The sequence below is a fragment of the Dreissena polymorpha genome, chromosome 4 (assembly GCF_020536995.1).
Source record: "Dreissena polymorpha isolate Duluth1 chromosome 4, UMN_Dpol_1.0, whole genome shotgun sequence".
Lineage (NCBI taxonomy): Eukaryota > Metazoa > Mollusca > Bivalvia > Myida > Dreissenidae > Dreissena > Dreissena polymorpha.
In genome coordinates, this window is record NC_068358.1 from 74,726,417 (window position 1) to 74,746,200 (window position 19,784).

Consider the following 19,784-nt stretch of genomic DNA (forward strand, 5'->3'; position numbering starts at 1 on the left):
GAAAGCAAAACTGTATTTAACGATAGTCAATTATGTCTTTGGTGACCGAGTACAGACCCTAAAATACTGCGATATGGATTTTTACGCGTAATTGTAACTGGGCCAAAATGTGTGTCTATGTGTCGTTTGAACATGCAGAGAGTAGTCCGGAATACGGTACATTGAACAGTGTTAAATCCTTCACGCTGTGCACAGATACAGTCGTTATGTTGAGGTCATTTAAGGTGAAAAGCAAGGTAAAACAGCTACGCCGAAAAGGCGCATACGAGTTCTATACCGATGTTAAGGTCAGAGTATGGTTGACACCGTGTGAACTACTAGGGTAACAAGTAATTCATAAACAACAAAGTACGGGTCAACAGCGCTGTCTTTATGACTACCTAATTCGTGAGTAAAAATTACTGCTCACAGATTTTTTATTATTAATTATATTATTGTTTATTTTGAATTGAATATGATGTCAAACAAGCTTTGAAAAGGGAATTTCCATTATGAAATTATATTGTTAGTGTGATAGGATTCGATAACCCCACAATAGTCATTTAATATGATGGTGATTGCAAATATAACTTTACATTAACTGGTTCTCATACCATTTTCATCATACTTTTAATGCTGTCAGAACGTCTAAAACATAAATATGATGATAAACAGTGCATACACATCTCGAACAGTGCGTTGAAGGGGCCATTTCACGTTTTGGTAAATTGACAAAAAAGTGTTTCAGAATCGCAAATTTTCGTTGTAGCTATGATATTTGTGAGGAAACAGTAATACGGTACATTTACCATCCTCTAAAATATCAATTGTATGCATGTTTTTGCGATTTAAAAAACCGACAAGTATAAAGCGTTCCAACGCCACACGATTGAATAATTTTGAGAGTTCTGTTGTTGTCGTTATATTTGTTGGTACTACGAGGATTGCATTATAAAGTATAACATACATTATTCATGGTATGAAAACAAATGGCCGAGTGGTCTAAGTGATAGACTTTTACTCCAAGGGCCTGTAGTAAGAGCCCAGTTGAGGGTTTCTTTTTTTCTTTCTTACAGTTTATTCTTGTTTTATTTTTACCGGAGCTTTTTACATCAAATGTTTACTTTTAACAATACAAAGCATTTAATGACACAATTCAATATATGCCAAGAATCTGTGAAAGGCCCATTTAAGACACACTCTTTATAAATTTGAATGGGTTGTGTTAATTTCTAACTTGCAATTTAAAAAGCTATAAGATAATTTAGAACAAGAGCACCGCAAAACGGTTGCCAACGCTCGGTTGCAGGTGCATTTTTGAACAAATGAAAGCTTGTCAGATTATTTTTTTAGAGGTCACAGTCACCTTGACCTAGTGTCCCAAAAATGGGTGTGGCGCGTAGAACTCATCAAGGTGCATCTACGTATGAAATTTCAAAGTTGTAGGTGGAAGCAGTTTGATTTTAGAGCAAAATGTCAAAGTTTAAGCACGACGCCGGCGGACGGCGGACGACGAGCTGGCTATGACAATACCTCGGGTTTTCTCCGAAAACAGCCGAGCTAAAAATGAGTTGCGTCTTAGATTATGCAAAAGCTAACAAATTCAGTACCTTCAGCGCTTTGATTGTATTGGTTAAACTTGACAATAAAACTTTTTTATTGTTTTGTTAACGTTTTTATTAAACGTATTAGTTAATACTTGGAGTGCTTTAGCATTGTTTTGTAGTTAAACAAGATATGTGTTTGTCAGAAACACAATGCCCCCTATTGCGCCGCTTTGAAGCCAAATATTTGACCTTGAAGGATGACATTGACCTTTCACCACTCAAAATGTGCAGCTCCATGAGATACACATGCATGCCAACTATCAAGTAGCTATCTTCAATATTGCAAAAGTTATGAAAGTTTTGGGACACAAACGTACAATGAATGACTGACTGACTGACTGACTGACAGGCCAAAAACAATATACCCCGATCATTCGATCCGGGGGTATAAAAAACCCAGTTATAAGACAAATCGTTAGAAATATACTTCACTTACATGCATACAATAAATTACTGTAAACATTCATTTCCATAAATATTTTATCTTGTGACATCACTGACAAATACCTTCTGACCCAAATTTTGTAATATGTAGAAGTTGAAAGGAACTTTGTCATAGAAATTTATAAAGAGGATAACACACTTCAACAAAGAACAATGCAAGCAAGTTGTTGCACTTCATCAGACCATTTTGTTTCACCTGACACAGACAGGCGGCAATTTACAGTATTTATCAAATCTACCCCGTCTCCTTTTCTATCACTTGTATATCCTCTTTGAATGAAGTGTACAAAGCAACTTTAAACTTTAGTTCACTACAGTGAATATTACAACATCTTAAGGACAATAGCAAATATAAGCACAGCAAATTATGCCTGCATATAATGTTTAAACATTTAATTATTTCATAGGGTAATTTTGGTGCAAAATTGCAGATACACCAATGACATTGCTAATAAATTATAAATGAGTATGAAGTGTTGCTGGCCTTAGTCTTCCACTGTTGAGGCACAGCCAAGTTGAGCAACTGTGGCATTTAATAATGCAAACAGTTACTATAGAAAATAGTACAGACAGACAGATGCGCAGATCGACATCCATGCTGATTCGTCTATATGCCCCTTTACTTTGTTTAACACCTACATAATTATTATGTACGGAAAAGAGCCATTCGTAATGCCATCCACTCTATGGAGGAACAAGGGACAAAATTGTCACAAAACCAGGTTTTCATTGTGAAAAAAAAATCTGATAAAGGGAGAAAACTCAAACTGAACTTTTGAAATGAACAAACAAAATTAACCCCCTTTGTAAGTTTGTTTTAAAAAAAATCTATTTTTAGTCGTGGCGACCTTGACATTGGAGATATTGACGTGATTCTTTCGTGCGACACACCGTCCCATGATGGTGAACAAATGTGCCAAATGATTATAAAATCTCACAATGAATGACATAGTTATGGCCAGGACAAGCTCATTTATGGCCATTTTTGACCTTTGAACTCAAAGTGTGACCTTGACCTTGGAGATATCGACGTAATTATTTCGCGCGACACACCGTCCAATGATGGTGAACAAATGTGCCAAATGATTTTAAAATCTGACAATGAATGACATAGTTATGGCCCGGACAAGCTTGTTCCGCCCGCCCGCCAGCCAGCCAGCCAGCCCGCCCGCATTCGCCAATCTAATAACCAGTTTTTTCCTTCGGAAAACCTGGTTAAAAACTCCTGGAGTATCTTTTTAAGTAAGGGACTTCGGCATCTAAAATGTCCACGAGAGGACAAAATTTGTAACCAAATTTGAAATAGATTATATATATTAATATTTGCATGTAACAGTAACAACAGGGTTTACATGCCCATCAACGAATAAGCTAATTGTATAGGTCATGATTTTTTGGCCCTTCTATGTTTTCATTTTGACATTTGAATTTTATGTCTGTATGAAACAACATTGAAAAACATGACTCTTTTAATATGCGTTATAGTGCATTTGGATTAATCTCTGTCTGATGTCTGAATTTTGCGTTGCTTGTTAGCCAGGAGTTAGATTCACACTTTGGTTTTGTTAAGACCTTTTGCTTACTTGTTTTTAGCAAACATCTGTTTTATATTTTTTATTCGATGCTAAAGTTTAAGTAAAATGCAAATCATATTATTTATACAATAACAAAGTGCATTATGAAGCCAGTTTCCCATAGACATAGGCCCTTTAACATGACAAAAAAAATCTTTTATTGTAAACATTAACAATTTTACCATATTTGATACAAAGCCATAATTTCTAGAAATATAACACAGAACTGATTTATTCACCCTTAAATCACATAAAAATTGTGACAAATTTTGATTACAACATAACAGCTCGCTGTTTATTGAAAGAAAAAATAAGTTAAAACATATTTCAAACATTTAAAAACTGATTTTCGCCAAAAAGGTGGATAATTATTTTAAAGTTCATTGCAACAACAAACAAAAAAACATCATTATGAACAGTCTAATTTGTCAGAATCACAATTATCTGTTATCGTCATTGTCAGATCACTGATCAACTTGGAATTGCGCTCATTCCGTTTTTGGCGTATGTGCTTGCCAATTTCGGACACCTTGGTGATGCTACCTGGGGGAATTAAGATATTCCTGGCGATGGCTGTCTCCCAGTCGAGACCAAGTTCAAGGTCACGAAGGATCTCCAGTTGCTGAGGAACGGTTAAATCCAGGGCAGGGTCGAGGCGCACTTTTCCTATCCTGAAAAAAGATGATACTTTAAAAGATATTTCCCTTATTCTGGGAAAACGGGGCTTAATGCATGTGGGTAGTGTCCTCCCAGATTACCCTGTGCAGTCAGAACAGGCTAATCAAGGACGATACTCTCTTATTTGAATGTTTTTTATGTTAACAGGAAGTCTCTTTTTTTTTAAGAAATCCCGTTCAGGCAGAAAGTATGGTCTCTGCACATGCTAATCTGGGACAACACTTTACGCACATGCATTAAACCCCATTTTCACAGAGCAAAATTCGTATGAAAATACTGCAAACAATTCAAGAGTATTCTATAACAAGTCCACAGGTGGTGAAATCTCTTACTGACTGACCCATTCAATTTTGAGCATATTATTTGCAACTTTTCTGTAAAACAAATTCGTCGATTTTACATTTGCCTGATTCCATAGAACACCCTGGATGATTAATTTTTTCACCCTTGGAAAACTATCAATTATTTATGGAAGATATATAAGAAAGGAGTTTTGATAGTTGAATAACATTATAGTAATTGGCCGCAGTGACTGTATTATTATATGCCAAATGGAAAAGAAGAAAGAAAATGTATTTAAACTTTTAACAGCAATACAATTACATTATAATTCTGATAATAATTGATTGAGACAAACAACATTACATGGCAAACAAATATTGCAGTAAGAAATATTGATTGGACTTATCAATTTAAAGAAATTGAAATGATATGAATTAGCAAACATCAAATAATCAACACATTTCTAAAGAAATACAGGAAAATGCAGAAATAACATAAAAGCCATTTTTATGCTGCACGTGAGGGTTAATGTCCAGGTTGGAAAAAAAGTATGGAAGTTTCAGCATGCAAAAGTGATTAATTTAATAAGGTTTTAAAAGCTGTTATAATTTTTTGGTAAAAATAAAGAACTAGACAGATGACATAAAATAACTGACATTATAATTTGCTTTCATACAATTTGGAAGTTTGCCTTAAATGAACTTTTTTCTATATGATATGTTATCGTTCTTTCCAAAAAAGCAAGATGACTATTGTATTCATAAATATTAATTTAAATAGTTTATCAATAGTAACTGTTAGATTAATGTATGGTAGTTTGAATGACTAAATAAATGTCTGAAAATAATGGAAAAGGAAAATGACAAAATATCTCCACATAACATACTTTCTTTGATGCAATATTGCATTTTTTACAAGTAGCACATGAAGTTTTCTCCAGATGACTGTTTTAATCTATTGCAAAACAGAAAGATAAAAAAAATATTTTTGTTAATGTTATTTGAATAGCAATCAATGGTTAATTTGAAAAAGACACTTAAATTATTGTTATCTGAGAGACTAGGTCCAGTTTAAGCATCAAGAAAAGTGGAAGAATTTTGTGTGTGACAAATTATATTTTCTGCTAAAGTTGGTATTTAGTGCAATCAGTAAAAAAATCCCCAAAAGGAGAAAGCTGGTTTAACAGCATATAAAACAAGAGCTGTCAGAGGACAGCGCGCTCGACTATTTGAGTGCTTGACAGTATAACATAAGCCATCATGGGGAAAATTTTCATATTCAATAATTTATTAGACGATCTTTCAAAAAAAAAAAAAGGAAAAAAAAAAAAAAAATTTGGGGGGGGGGGTATAATAAGGGGTGCTGTAATTTATTAGATGATGTTTAAAAAAAAAAATGGGCGGGGGAGGATTCTGGTAGGGGCGTGTGGTATTGTTTGGGTGGAATCCGTTGTGGTATTCAGGTAAGTGTTGTTTTGTCAAAGTAATAATAAAATGTGATCATAAATAAAGAAGTTATGGCAATTGAAGCAAAATGTTCAATTTTCTAAGTGTAAAAGGGACCATAATTATGTCAAAATGCTTGATTCAGTGGTCTGCTCTTGATTAAAGGTTGGGGTCATGTTGCTAAACAAGTATGCAACATATAAAAGCAATATGTCAAAGGATATAGGAAATATTTGGGGTAGTACGCAAACTTAAACATTGATTTATCAATAATATGCATATTCTAAGTATAAAAGGGGCAATAATTATGACAAAATGCTTGATAGAGTTGTTTGCTCTTGTTTATAGGTTGAGGTGATGTTGGTAAACAAGTATGCAAAATATAAAAGCAATATGTTAAGGGGCAATGAAAATAAATGGGGTAGTACGAAAACTTTAACATTTGCTGCAAATTCTAAGTGGAAAAGGGGCCATAATTATGACAAAATGCTTGATAGAGTTGTCTGCTCTTGTTTATAGGTTGGGGTCATGTTGGTAAACAAGTATGCAAAATATGAATGCAATATGTGAAGGGAGAAAGAAAATATTTGGGGTAGTACGAAAACTTTAACATTTGCACGCAGACGCTAACGCAGACGCCGGGGTGAGTAGGATAGCTCCACTATATATTTCATATATAATAGTCGAGCTAAAAAGTAGAGATCAACAAGGCCTTAACTTGTTTATTATGTTTTTTTGGGAGAAAAAACTCACAAAATGTATTTTTGGTTACAGTTTGAACAGCCAATATAGTATGCTATGTGGAACACTTGTAACATGAAATACAATTTGAAACTTACTGTATATATTTTTCAATAGGGAAAGATGCATGTCGAATCCCAATCTTTTCTGCTTCAATAATGATGGAGCACTGTCCTAACTCAAAACTCTGGTTAAATAACACAGGAATATCATCACTATTAGGGTTGTAAATGTTTTCCGAGACATTACTGATGTACACCAATCTGTCTTTCTCATAAATAGCACTATCTGTCACTTGGCCTTTTTGCCACATTATAAAAGGATAAGATTTGTTAATTGTAACATTGAAGTTGAAATAATATATACACAACGGACTCAAATGATTCCTATTCATTTCTATAAAAACATTTGGATGAAAAGAGTTTATAGGTTTAGATTCATAATTTTTATAATATGCCCAATTGAAAACGATAACAGGTTTTCCGAACTGTAAGCTGAGAATATCTTTCCATGCATGTATTTCCTGAAAAAACTTGTTCCAAGCCTTTATATCTACACACATGAAGGACTGTAGATTACATCCAGCTTGATCCAAACTATCAAACATATGATTTAATTCCTGTTTCTCTTTATGCCTACATGTTCTCATGTCATTCAATGTCTCTTGCTCTGTCTTTATATTCAAATATGATCCCAACAGCCGTGATTGGTCAGAATTTCTTACTGTTAGCCAATCCTTAGCTCGCATTTTCTCAGGTATCTGAAAAGAAACAAACACAGATGATGTGTTCCAATATTTTTTTTTCCAAAAATCTTATATTTTAGAAATCATTGACTTCTGCCAGAGCCTATGGATGGTAAATACAGTAAAAACAAGAGGGCCATGGTGGCCCTGGTTCACTCACCTGAGTAGTTTTTACTTTATGTAGGGGTTGTTAACGTTGTTTTGTGAAAAGAAAGGCTTTGTTGTTGTAAGTAGTTTTGTGTGTGTGTTTATGTTTTTTAAAATAAACATTTGTTACCCGTGGCGACAAAGCTATATTTTGGATAAAAGTAACATGAGAACAGTAATTTAATAATGAGAATCAGCAAAAGAAAATGGAAGTTTATTTTTCCACACTTTGTTGTCCAGCTTTGAGATCATGAGATAAGCATCTCATCATCTTATAGGGGATGACTGTTTACAACCTGTTTTGCAATAACACTTTTAGATGCCGAAAACAACTGTTTTGGTTCCATAGAGTGTGTTTATAAAAATGTTTTTGCATAATTAAATACAAATGTTGAATTGTTATCATACATTATCATGTATATCAAAGTCAGTTATAAAGAAGTAAATGAGAATGAGAATATGTACTAGAAATTCAATATTGATCTTCTTTTATAGTACAAAACATCACTTGATCTTTCTCATAGTTACAAATGTGTGGAAATAAAGAAGTATACACACCCAAGACATTGGAAAATTTATCTTATCAAAAGAACTTTTAAACTATTTGCAATTTAAATGCACACACAATCTTAGCATAATTACATTATTTTTGCAAAAACAACTGCAAAACAACTTTTCTTGTAACCAAACAGGTTTTTCTACTTCTTAAAAGATGTGATAAGTTGTTGTTTTTTTACAACCAAATTGTTCATATTTTTGACAAAGTGTTTTTAAACAACTAGACAGATTTTCAGACTCACTTTGCAATGATATTTCCAATTTAAACAACAATTAAACCTGCTAAAATCACAAATCTTTCATAATCACACACAAATGATATAATTACAAATCTTTCATAATCACACACAAACTTCTGACTGCAACTGTAGGCCTAAAACATTTCAAGTTGTAATATATCTTATGAATGGTGTCCATATGACATCAATAAAGGGCTTTGATGGAAGTGTCCAGTTAATTGGGGCCAATATCCAGGAGTATTTCACAATCACCACATCAGGGTTGCCAATAAAATTCCCTGACATTTTACTGACTTTTCCCTGACCAAATCTTGGTTTTCACTGACTAATTTCGCGACATATTCTGCCTCCTCCTCACCATAACAGCCGACCGAATCTACCAATATAATATTTATTTTATTCTTTAACATAAAATATTTAACAAAGCAGTACTACTTGTACACTAAACTATGCATGATGCAAGGCTATATAGTAAATACCACAAAACCAAAGATGTACAACCACCACATAATAATTATGAGAGCAATCTTGTCTTTGTGTTTTTTGCCTTTGGCATGACTCCTTAGAGCTTGTTTTCCTAGCATAAAGGAACCATCATCACATATAAGACTGCCTGCTTTGTTTTTATTTTTAGAGTTTTTGCCAATCCATGATGAAAACTCAGGGGTTTTGAGCAAACAATCATTAAATAATGTCTTTTTACTCATACTGGTAATATGTCTATCTATGTGTACATTATATCAAATCTGAAATAAGAAGAGATAATCAAGTTGTGATCTGTTGCTATATGGTAGGTTAATACATGAAAATCATGCAGTTAGGAGCAGAAGCAGGCCTTATTGATTACTGAAATAAATAAGCAAAGTTGGTACATGTATATCTCTTTCATGCTGTCATCTCTAATGATCATACAGCATAAAATATAGAATTAATCAGCTCTCCAACGGGGCAAGGGTTGCAAAGCTTATCAGCCGTCAAGGATACAAAAAATTAATCAAAGAAATGATGTAGATAAATTTACATTTTTAACATGCTTTACACATTTTATGTTTTATGTACATAGAAATAGTCAAAACATTTCAAATAAAAATAAAACTGTTAAATCTACTAAAACAAATGATACCTGAAGACTGCCATAGGCACTTAATAACTTATGGATCGACCCAAAACTTTTCACTGACTTTTCTGAAATTTCATTTTTCACTGACCATTTTTTTAAATGCCCTGACTTTTCAAGTTACCGGTAAGTGGCAACCCTGCACATGGCAACAATGCAAGCACAGGTATAAATGAGTTTTATAGAGAGTAGGATAAGTGAATGAAAGGTCAAAGAAGATTCATATGTAACAATTCTTGTTGTTATATTGTTTTTACCACTATGTTGAATTTCTGCAAAAATATTGATAACAATCTGAAGTAATGGCAATAATTAATTTGAGTAATCACAGAGCGTAATCTAGAGTCTGTGGAGTAATGCAATAGTTATAATTAGATATTTGGGTTGTGGTTAATGTTTCTGAATCAATTACCAGTATCATCATCACCATCATTACCATCACCATCATTACCATCATCATCATCATCATCATCATCATCATCATCATCATCATCATCATCATCATCATCATCATCATCATCATCATCATCATCATCATTGTGCACCAACATCTGCATTACAACTAGATGGTTTTAGTATAGTCATATAAGAAAACTGCCGCTACCCTGGCGACCATGTTTTAATACGAACCTTAACCATTTTCGAACTCAGCCAAGCTATCATTAGAACAAATCTTCGGACCAAGTTCCATGAAGATTGTACAATTATTGTGTATTCTAGAGTGTTAACAAGGTTTTACTATAGCCATATAAGCAAAACTGCCCCGCCCCCTGGCGGCCATATTTTTCAGCGGACCAAAACCATTTTCATATTCAGCCTATCTATCATAACTAGTGTTCACAAGCTTTTGTTACTGTACAGTGATTTTTTTTGCTTTTATTTGTTACAGCCTGTGCCATTTGAATTGGGAAAATAAGCGCGATAAACCATGAAATTGGGAAAAATAATGTGATAAACCATGAAATTGTGAAAAATTAAACATTAAAAATATGATAATATGTAACAGAATTAAAATTGTTTTTAAGTGCATTTTCAGGGTTTTTCTAGTGATTTTGGGAAAAAAAGTCTGGTCAAAATGGGAATGTTTTAATTGATAAAAGTGGCAAATTTTGGAATAATTTATCGACAAAAAGGACTAAATTAAAGTTATATATTTTTTAGGATGTTTAAAAAAAAGTTTAGATCTAGAGTTAAGAAATCATAAGTAACAACATACTTCTTTCTTTAAAAAAAAATTATAATTTTTTTTTTTAAATAAGGCATTTTTGGGGAAATTATGGTCAGCTTTTTGGGAAAAAAACGTTGATTTTCGCAATTGGGAAGCAGCCGAAAATCGGCGGTAATTTTTAGCAAAACAAATCACTGCTGTATAAATAAAAGGAAAAAGAACCCCCTTGCGGCCATGTTTTTTTTACCGATCCGAACCATTTTCGAACTCAAACGTTGTATCCAGAAAACAAATGTTCTGACCAAATTTCATGAAGATCGGACAACTAGAGTTTTGTCACAGATGTGACGTATACCCCCACATGATGCATTGACACAGAATATTTTTCATGCTGTCTTCACCAAACAAGAGAAGCTAATTTATAGCGATTATTAAGAATTAATTTGCCATTATCATTTATGGCCATGTTGACCTTTGAAATCTTGAATTCTTTCGCATGACACGCCGTCCAATGACTGTGAACAAAATTAATGTATAGAGTCATTTTAAAATCTCACAATGAATGACATAGTAATGGCCTGGACAAGCTCATTTATGGCCATTTTTTACTTTTATACTCCAAGTGTCACCTTGACCTTAGAGATATCGATGTAATTCTTTCGCATGACACACCCTCCAATGATTGTAAACAAATGTACTGAGTAATTTTAAAATCTCACAATGAATGACATAGTTATGGCCTGGACAAGCTCATTTATGGCCAATTTTGACTTTTGAACTCAAAGTTTGACCTTGGCCTTGGAGATATCCACGTAATTCTTGCGCATTACACACATTCCACCGATTGCAAACAAATATACCGAGTAATTTTAAAATCTCACAATCAACGACATAGTTTTGTCCTGGACAAGCTCATTTATCGCCATTTTTGACCTTTGAACTCAAAGTGTGACCTTGACTATGGAGATATTGACATAATTCTTTCGCATGACACACCATCTAATGATGGTGAACAAATGTGCCAAATGATTTTAAAATCTCACAATTTAAAACAAATTTATGGCCCGAACAAGCTCATTTATGGCCATTTTTTACCTTTGAACTCAAAGTGTGACCTTGACCTTGGAGATATTGTCGTAATTCTTCGCCCAAAACACAGTGCAATGAAAGTGAACGAATGTGCCAAATGATTTTAAAGTCTTACAATGAATGACATAGTTATGGCCCGGACAGCTCATTTACGGCCATTTTTGACCTTTGAACTCAAAGTGTGACCTTGACCTTGGAGATATCGACGTCATTCTTTCGCTCGACACATCGTCCAATGATGGTGAACAAATTTGTAAAATGATTTTAAAATCTCACAATGAACGACATAGTTATGGCCGGAACAAGCTCATTTATGGCCATTTTTGACATTTAACTCGTAGTGTGACCTTGACCTTATAGATATCGATGTAAATTCTGTTCGCGCGACACACGGTCCAATAATGGTGAACAAATCGGCCTAATGATTTTAAAATTTCACAATGAACAAGATAGTAATGACCCCGACAACCTCATATATGGCAATTTTTTACCTTTGAACTTGGAGATATCTATTAAATTCTTTCGCGTGATACACCGTCCAATGATGGTGAACAAATTTGCCAAATGATTCTAAAATCTCACAATAAATGACAAAGTTATGGCCCGGACAAGCATTTGACCTTTGAACTCCAAGTGTGACCTTGACCTTGGAGATATCGACGTACTTCTTTCACCTGACACACCGCCCCATGATGGTTAACAAATGTACCAAGTCATTTTTAAATCTTCTAACGATAAATGACATAGTTATGGTCTGGACAAACTTTCGGTTTAAAACACACTAAGTGACCCTGTGACCTAGTTTTTGAACCGGCATGACCCATATTCAAACTTGACCTAGACATCATCTAAATACAACTTGTGACCAAGTTTGGTGAAGATCGGATTAAATTTTGGGACAGACCGACAAAGTGACTCCTATATAGCCCCCTTTGCCAATCGTAATGGGGATATAAAAATGTGCTTTCTAGAGTTTTCACATGTTTTCACTATATATATTGAGAAAACTGCCCCGCCCCCTGCCAGACATGTTTTTTCACCGATCTGGACCATTTTCGAACTGTTCCAAGATATCAATGAAACCACTGTTTTGTCAAGTTTTGTGATGATTTGGGAAAAATTGTGACTTCTAGAATGTTCACAAGGTTTCTCTGTAGCCATATAAGGAATACTGCCCCGTCACCTGGGGGCCATGTTTTTCAACGAACCGGAAACATTTTTAAACTCAACCAACATATCATTAAGACAAACATTTTGACAAAGTTACATGAAGATTGAGCATCAAATGTGACTTCTACAGTGTTCACAAGGTTTTTCTTTGTTTTGACCTAGTGACCTAGTTTTTGACCCAGCATGACCCAGTTTCGAACTCGAACAAGTAATTATTGGGACAAATCTTCTAACCAAGTTTCATGCAGATCAGACAATAAATGTGGCCACTAGAGTGTTCACAAGGCAAAATGTAGACGACGAAAGACGCATGACGGACGACCGACAATGTTACCAAAAGCTCACCATGAGCAGGTTGTTCTCAGGTGAGCTAAAAAGTTCAGTGCTTATTTGCTATTTTTTTTACGCTAAAAGCCAGTAAATTTCAGACAAAAAGAAAATATGGGCTGTCAGTTGTAGTGGCAGCCATTGTGTGAATACGTTTTTTGTCACTGTGACCTTGACCTTTGACCTAGTGACCTGAAAATCAATAGGGGTCATCTGCCAGTCATGATCAATGTACCTACAAATGTATACAGTTTCATGATCCTAGGCCTAATTATTCTTGAGTTATAATCCGGAAACCATTTTACTGTTTCGAGTCACTGTGACCTTGACCTTTGACCTAGTGACCTGAAAATCAATAGGGGTCATCTGCCAGTCATGATCAATGTACCTATGAAGTTTCAAGATCCTAGGCTTAAGCATTCTTGAGTCATCATCCGGAAAATATTTTACTGTTTCGAGTCACTGTGACCTTGACCTTTGACCTAGTGACCTGAAAATCAATAGGGGTCACCTGCCAGTCATGATCAATGTACCTATGAAGTTTGATGATCCTAGGCGTAAGCATTCTTGAGTTAACATCCGGAAACCATTTTACTATTTCGAGTCACTGTGACCTTGACCTTTGACCTAGTGACCTGAAAATCAATAGGGGTCATCTGCCAGTCATGATCAATGTACCTATGAAGTTTCATGATCCTAGGCGTAAGCATTCTTTAGTTATCACCCGGAAACCATTTTACTGTTTCGAGTCACTGTGACCTTGACCTTTGACCTAGTGACCTGAAAATCAATAGGGTCATCTGCCAGTCATGATCAATGTACCTATGAAGTTTCATGATCCTAGGCCTAAGCTTTCTTGAGTTATCATCCAGAAACCATTTTACTATTTCGAGTCACTGTGACCTTGACCTTTGACCTAATGACTTGAAAATCAATAGGGGTCATCTGCGAGTCATGATCAATGTACCTATGAAGTTTCATGATCCTAGGCCTAAGCATTATTGAGTTATCAGCCGGAAACCATTTTACTATTTCCAGTCACTGTGACCTTGACCTTTGACGTAGTGACCTGAAAATCAATAGGGGTCATCTGCCAGTCATGAGCAATGTACCTATGAAGTTTCATGATCCTAGGCCTAAGCTTTCTTGAGTTATCATCCGGAAACCATCTGGCTGACAGAGGGACCGACCTACAGACATGTGCAAAACAATATACCCCCTCTTCTTCGAAGGGGGGCATAAAAAAGTATATGGCCAATTGGCAATCATCAAGCTTTTTAAACATTCAAAGGTCATTATTAGCTAACTTGTTATAACGATAAACACACATTTTAAAGTTTTAACATTCCACTTATATTCATTTGACAAAACATGAAAAAAACAACTTAAAAGGGTTGTTTGTACCTTGAAATTACTAAAATAAGTAACGTTTGAAATACAGCCAATTATGTTCCAACACTGGTCCCTGTAGTTATTGCTAGGAGTAGATTTGGTTTACTTGGGTTATCATTGAACTTTTAAATATCCGAAGCTTCAACCTTCTTGACTCTGTAACTTGGATTATTGCAAGCCCAGTTGTCTACCAACATTTGTAAAGCCATATACAACAGAAATCTTTCTGCAACACAATCATAAGAAATTAAATGTTTACTCAGAATCAGTTACATGTAAGACACACTACAATTTACCTGCTTGTGTTCTTCTGCTTTCAGTATTTCATACTTGATTTTATGAAACTCCATATCCCTGGAATCCAGCAACTTGGCCAAGCCTTTCTCACAAAGATATTCATACTGGATGTGGAAAAAATTCGGGTATCGATCATACACCGATCTACTGTGGCTTCTCCTTGATAACTACAAAAGGGCTGTGCTTTGTGAAAAATGGGTTAATGCATGTGCGTAAAGTGTTGCCCCAGATTAGATAATCAGGGGCGATCCTTAAGCTTTTATGATATTTTTTGTTTCAAGAAAGTCTCTTATTAACAAAAAACAATTTTAGGCGAACTGCACAGGCTAATCTGGGTCAACACATGATTTTTAAGAGTAAAAAAAACTTAAGTTAAAATTTCAACTTACGCAAACAAACTAGCAGAATTATATAAATACAGTAATTGTTTAAATCAATCATGAAAATGTCAAATTTCTGGTTCTGAATATTTATTAATCATAATATTTTCTTACCGTTAAATACTTCACTCCCAGTTTTCTCCAAACGACACTGACAATTAAATTAAGCTTTCTGTAGTGCATTATAACTGTTAAAACCTGAAATTAAAATGTAAATTTGTAGTTTGACACAGAATACAATTTACTAGTATGACTTTTCTAAATAATTTAATATGCCTAACACTTTCAGTAGTTAGTTCAAATTTAACAGATTGAAACAAGTTCACTCTTTCCCACTAATAAGCTAAGATGTAAATATGGCTTTTGAAACCAGCACAAACTGCTCATCAGTACCTTAGGGTTGGAAATAAAGCCTTTAAAACTTGAATGTTGTAAGCAAGGTCTTGACTTGAATGTTATTTTCTAAAAGACTCTAAAAGTAAATCAGAAGTTGTGTGATGGTTGTTGGTGCTATTAAGCTCAGTTGGTCAACAACTCGCCTTGACACTGAGGGTTCACAGTTTTTTGACATGGGAGACAGGGCCCAAACAATTGTCTCTACCTCTTACTTTTGGTTGCAAATCTGGGAAAGAGCATTTACCAGTTGCACCTCCCAGCGACCCAGATGATCAATATCTGGGAGTTTGATTATTGCCACTTACTATACAATATTTTAGCTGTGACTGATAGATACTGGTGAGCTTTGTCCGACCAAGCCCCCTCTCTACCAAGATGATTTAACATTTCATACACACTAAGCAATTAAAGAGGGATGATTTAACAATTCGCATCAACTCACAAGAGTCTTGATTATGGATAATAGAGAAATACTTTAACAATTCCACAAGGGAGTCTCTGTTTGTAATAACAGGAAGATGGGTGAGAGGTCTACTATGGCCTGCATTTTGTCATGTTCTGATAAAACTGGGCATAATGCATGTGCGTAACATGTTGTCCCGCGTTAGCATGTGCAGTTCGCACAGGCTAATCAGGGACTACACTTTTCGCCTTAATTGGATTTTTGCTAAGAAGAGACTTCATTTAAACGAAAAATGTCATAATAGCGGAAAGTGTTGTCCCTGATTAGCCTGTGCTGACTGCACAGGCTAATCTGGCACAGCACTTTACGCACATGCATTATGCCCAGTTTTCTCGGAACACGACTCATTATTATGATCATGATTATCATAATAACTAAAATGGTAAAAAAAATTTTTTTATTCCTTTCAATAAAAAATTGTATGACATTTTTTAAGCAGTATGCACAAATTGAATGAAACTGTTTTTTCTGAATTGTTCAATTCAACTGAAAGAAATACAAAACTAGTGTCCTTTTAATAAAACAACAAAATGTTTCTTTTTTTGAAGATACAATTGTCTGTACAATCAGAGACGTAGATAACACGTTATGAGCTTTATTCAAATTATACTACACGTAAATGGCAGTCGGATTTATCAAATTTAAACACTGCAATTAAAATGAAAAACAAAAATCTTATTTAAACAACCAATTATTAGTTGTTTGTCGTAAGATTATAATAGCTTCTTTATTTGAATTTATCGTATTTCAAAGGCCATCATTAAATACCGGTTATCATGGTGTGTGTTTTTTCAAACTGGAGGCAAATAAAATCGCTAAATACAACAATGCGGCATGTGATTTATTTTAATTGACACATTACAATTGTGTGATAGTACCGCATACATTCTCATATTAATAATACATAACAGTTTATTTGTTTCAAATCGCAAAAACTGAAACGCGAAAGCGTGTTTCAGAAATGTTGATAAGCGTGTTAACTACCGTGGCAACCGACAAACAAATGAGCGCTTATCTCGCCGAAACCCACGACGGGCGAGAGTTAACCGATATTTGGCGACCTGCTTATCTCTGTTATCTACGTCTCTGGTAGAATATAAACTTACAGTAAAAATTAAATATTCTGGTGGGCACCCATTTTTGTTTTTTGTTTAATGTGTTCTTATTTCTACAGGTATAACCGTTTATACTGCAGATGCATCAAAATGTATGTTCATGAAATAAAAGGTTAAAATAGTTTCCCCCAATGATATTCTGGTCATCTGCCCATTTTGAGTGTTTCTTCAAAGAAGATTAACTGCACAACATATTTGACACGTGACCAATATATACCCTTTTTGCTTAAGCCTTACACCATCTTATAAATAAAAAAAATAATAACAAAAACAAAAGTTTGTATGCACTTGAGTCGCTTTATATAATCCACATACTTTTTTTTATGGATTTAATCAAATTTACTACCAAGTACATTGACCATTTTGGAGGCTATAAGACAGTACAAAATAAGTTTGAGACAACCCCTGATATACTTCATATAAATTAAAGAACTGAAATTGTAGCAGTGTGTCTGTTTTGCATGTTTAATCAAAAGTCTGAAAATGTACATGTCTTATTGTTCGAAGCTAGTCAACCCGTACCTTAAGTCAACTCGTACCCAAATTGGTTAACTGGTACCCCATTTTAGTTAATGTTATCTAACTTAATCCTAAAGACAACCTGTTATGTTAGTCTAAGCCAAAATATCACTTTATTTGGTCAACTTGTACCTGCAACAAACATTAAAACATCTAATGTATGCAAACACCCATCGCAAATTTTTTTCATAAAGAAGTTGAACACAAAATTAAAAAGGTACGAGTTGACTAACCAGAAAAATGACTAAAGTACGAGTTTACCAAATCGGATACGAGTTTACTAAGGTACGTGTTGACTAACTTGACTTAGGTACGAGTTGACTGGAAAGCTTATTGTTTTCTGATTTCAGACAAATATCCATTATACCAAGACCATTTTCCTTGGACAATATTTAAAGAAAATAATTATTTTTTAATCACAGATCTCTTAATATGCATGCACAATTTAGTTACCCTTCGAAGAAATGCAAGAGTGCATTTCAAATTATTGAGATTGACTTAAGTTGTCTGTTTACTGCCATTTACTTGAAGAAACACTCATCATATGTTATTGCTCATGACTCTCCAACTTTTTTAGTTATTTACGGTAAGGTTTTATGAAAATGTTGAATGAAATGTGGTTTGTTTCGGAAGTGTGGAATTCTTGGAACTGACGACTTCACTGTAGATTGATTTTCGAAAAACATCTTTAACTTACGTAATTTGTCCGAATTGACAGCGTATCCGAAATATATAGTAAGCAGGCTTTCTCAGAAAGCCATACAGGATAACTTAAGTTCACATGAAAGTCGGTTCCCTAAACAACATTTGTATACACACCATTCATGATTGCTTACGACATAACTTATGCGCACTGTTAGGGATGGAGTTGTTTAAGAAATGGCATCCACACATTTTGCAACACGAAATTAGATGATATCAAATTTTCGGCTACAAAGCACTATATTTGGAATGGGCTACACAAATTTTTCATATGCAATTTCCAAAAGTCAAGTTACATTCGTATGAAAGGGATCGATATCAGAGAACTCAAGCATGGGTTTACAGTACACGTTTAATGTGTAGCTACAACGTGCACACGTTTATAACTGAAAATAACACATTCAGCTGTATGCTAAAACATGCGTACGTGAAAGCATCATATACGAACGTGTTAAATAAAACGTGTTAAATAAAAAAAGTTTTCTGAAACGATAAGTGAACCGAACTTTACTGATCGTGCACATAGCAATGAATCGTTTGCTTACAAAACAATTTAGCTTGATTGGATAGAAAGCACATAGGCGTATAGATATCCTCCAGTGATCTAACTTTTTTGTTCTCGGTTGCAGGGCAGAAACAACATGTGCCGCGATCTGGAAAAACCGGCTTAATGCATAGACCTAATCAGACACGACACTTTCCGCCTAGACTATATTTTGGCTTAAAAGCGAATTCACTTAAAAGGAAACATTAAATATTGGCTATTCGAGGACCATTCTCTACGCAATCGAGCTAAAATACATAGGGTATAAACAAGCCCTGTTTGCCAGAGTGCGACTCAAATCAATTTTACACCTGCACTTTTTATTGCAGTATCTCCAATCCAATTCCACTCTGAAAACTTAACAATGCTTTATAAAACAAGAGGGCCATGATGGCCCTGAATCGCTCACCTGACTCATTAAGATCAGATGAAAACTATGACCTCTATTGTCTACACAATGTTTTTCTATGATTTGACCTAGTGACCTAGTTCCTGACTCTAGATGACCCAAATACAATCCCAATCCAGATTTCATCAAGATAAACATTCTGACCACAGTTCATAAATATTGGATGAAAACTGTGACCTCTATTGTCAACACAAGGTTTTTCTATTTATTTGACCTAGATTTTTACCCCAGATGACCCAAATACAATCCCACCCAGA

At 34.6% G+C, this 19,784-nt stretch overlaps 1 protein-coding gene across 2 annotated transcripts; it reads right to left on the reverse strand.

The window, feature by feature from the left end:
- Positions 1 to 3,629: 3,629 nt before the first annotated feature.
- On the reverse strand, positions 3,630 to 18,806 carry LOC127880296 (uncharacterized). Of its 2 annotated transcripts, none has more exons than XM_052427658.1 (5): positions 18,692 to 18,806; positions 15,494 to 15,577; positions 14,999 to 15,166; positions 6,849 to 7,510; positions 3,630 to 4,275 (listed from the first exon to the last, which is right to left on the reverse strand). In XM_052427658.1, exons 1-5 carry the CDS (start codon positions 18,692 to 18,694, stop codon positions 4,014 to 4,016), a joined length of 1,179 nt encoding a protein of 392 aa, XP_052283618.1. In that variant the 5' UTR covers positions 18,695 to 18,806; the 3' UTR covers positions 3,630 to 4,013. The 2 variants fall into 2 exon arrangements, with proteins under 2 accessions (XP_052283618.1, XP_052283619.1); XM_052427659.1 differs by having other exon boundaries at positions 18,570 to 18,800.
- Between the last annotated feature and the right edge of the window lie 978 nt (positions 18,807 to 19,784).

Coding starts and splice junctions, on each gene's coding strand:
- LOC127880296 (XM_052427658.1), bottom strand. Junction 15,167..15,493: donor TGGGAGTGAAGTATTTAACG/GTAAGAAAATAT, acceptor GCCCTTTTGTAG/TTATCAAGGAGAAGCCACAG. Junction 7,511..14,998: donor AAGCAGAAGAACACAAGCAG/GTAAATTGTAGT, acceptor GTTTCTTTTCAG/ATACCTGAGAAAATGCGAGC.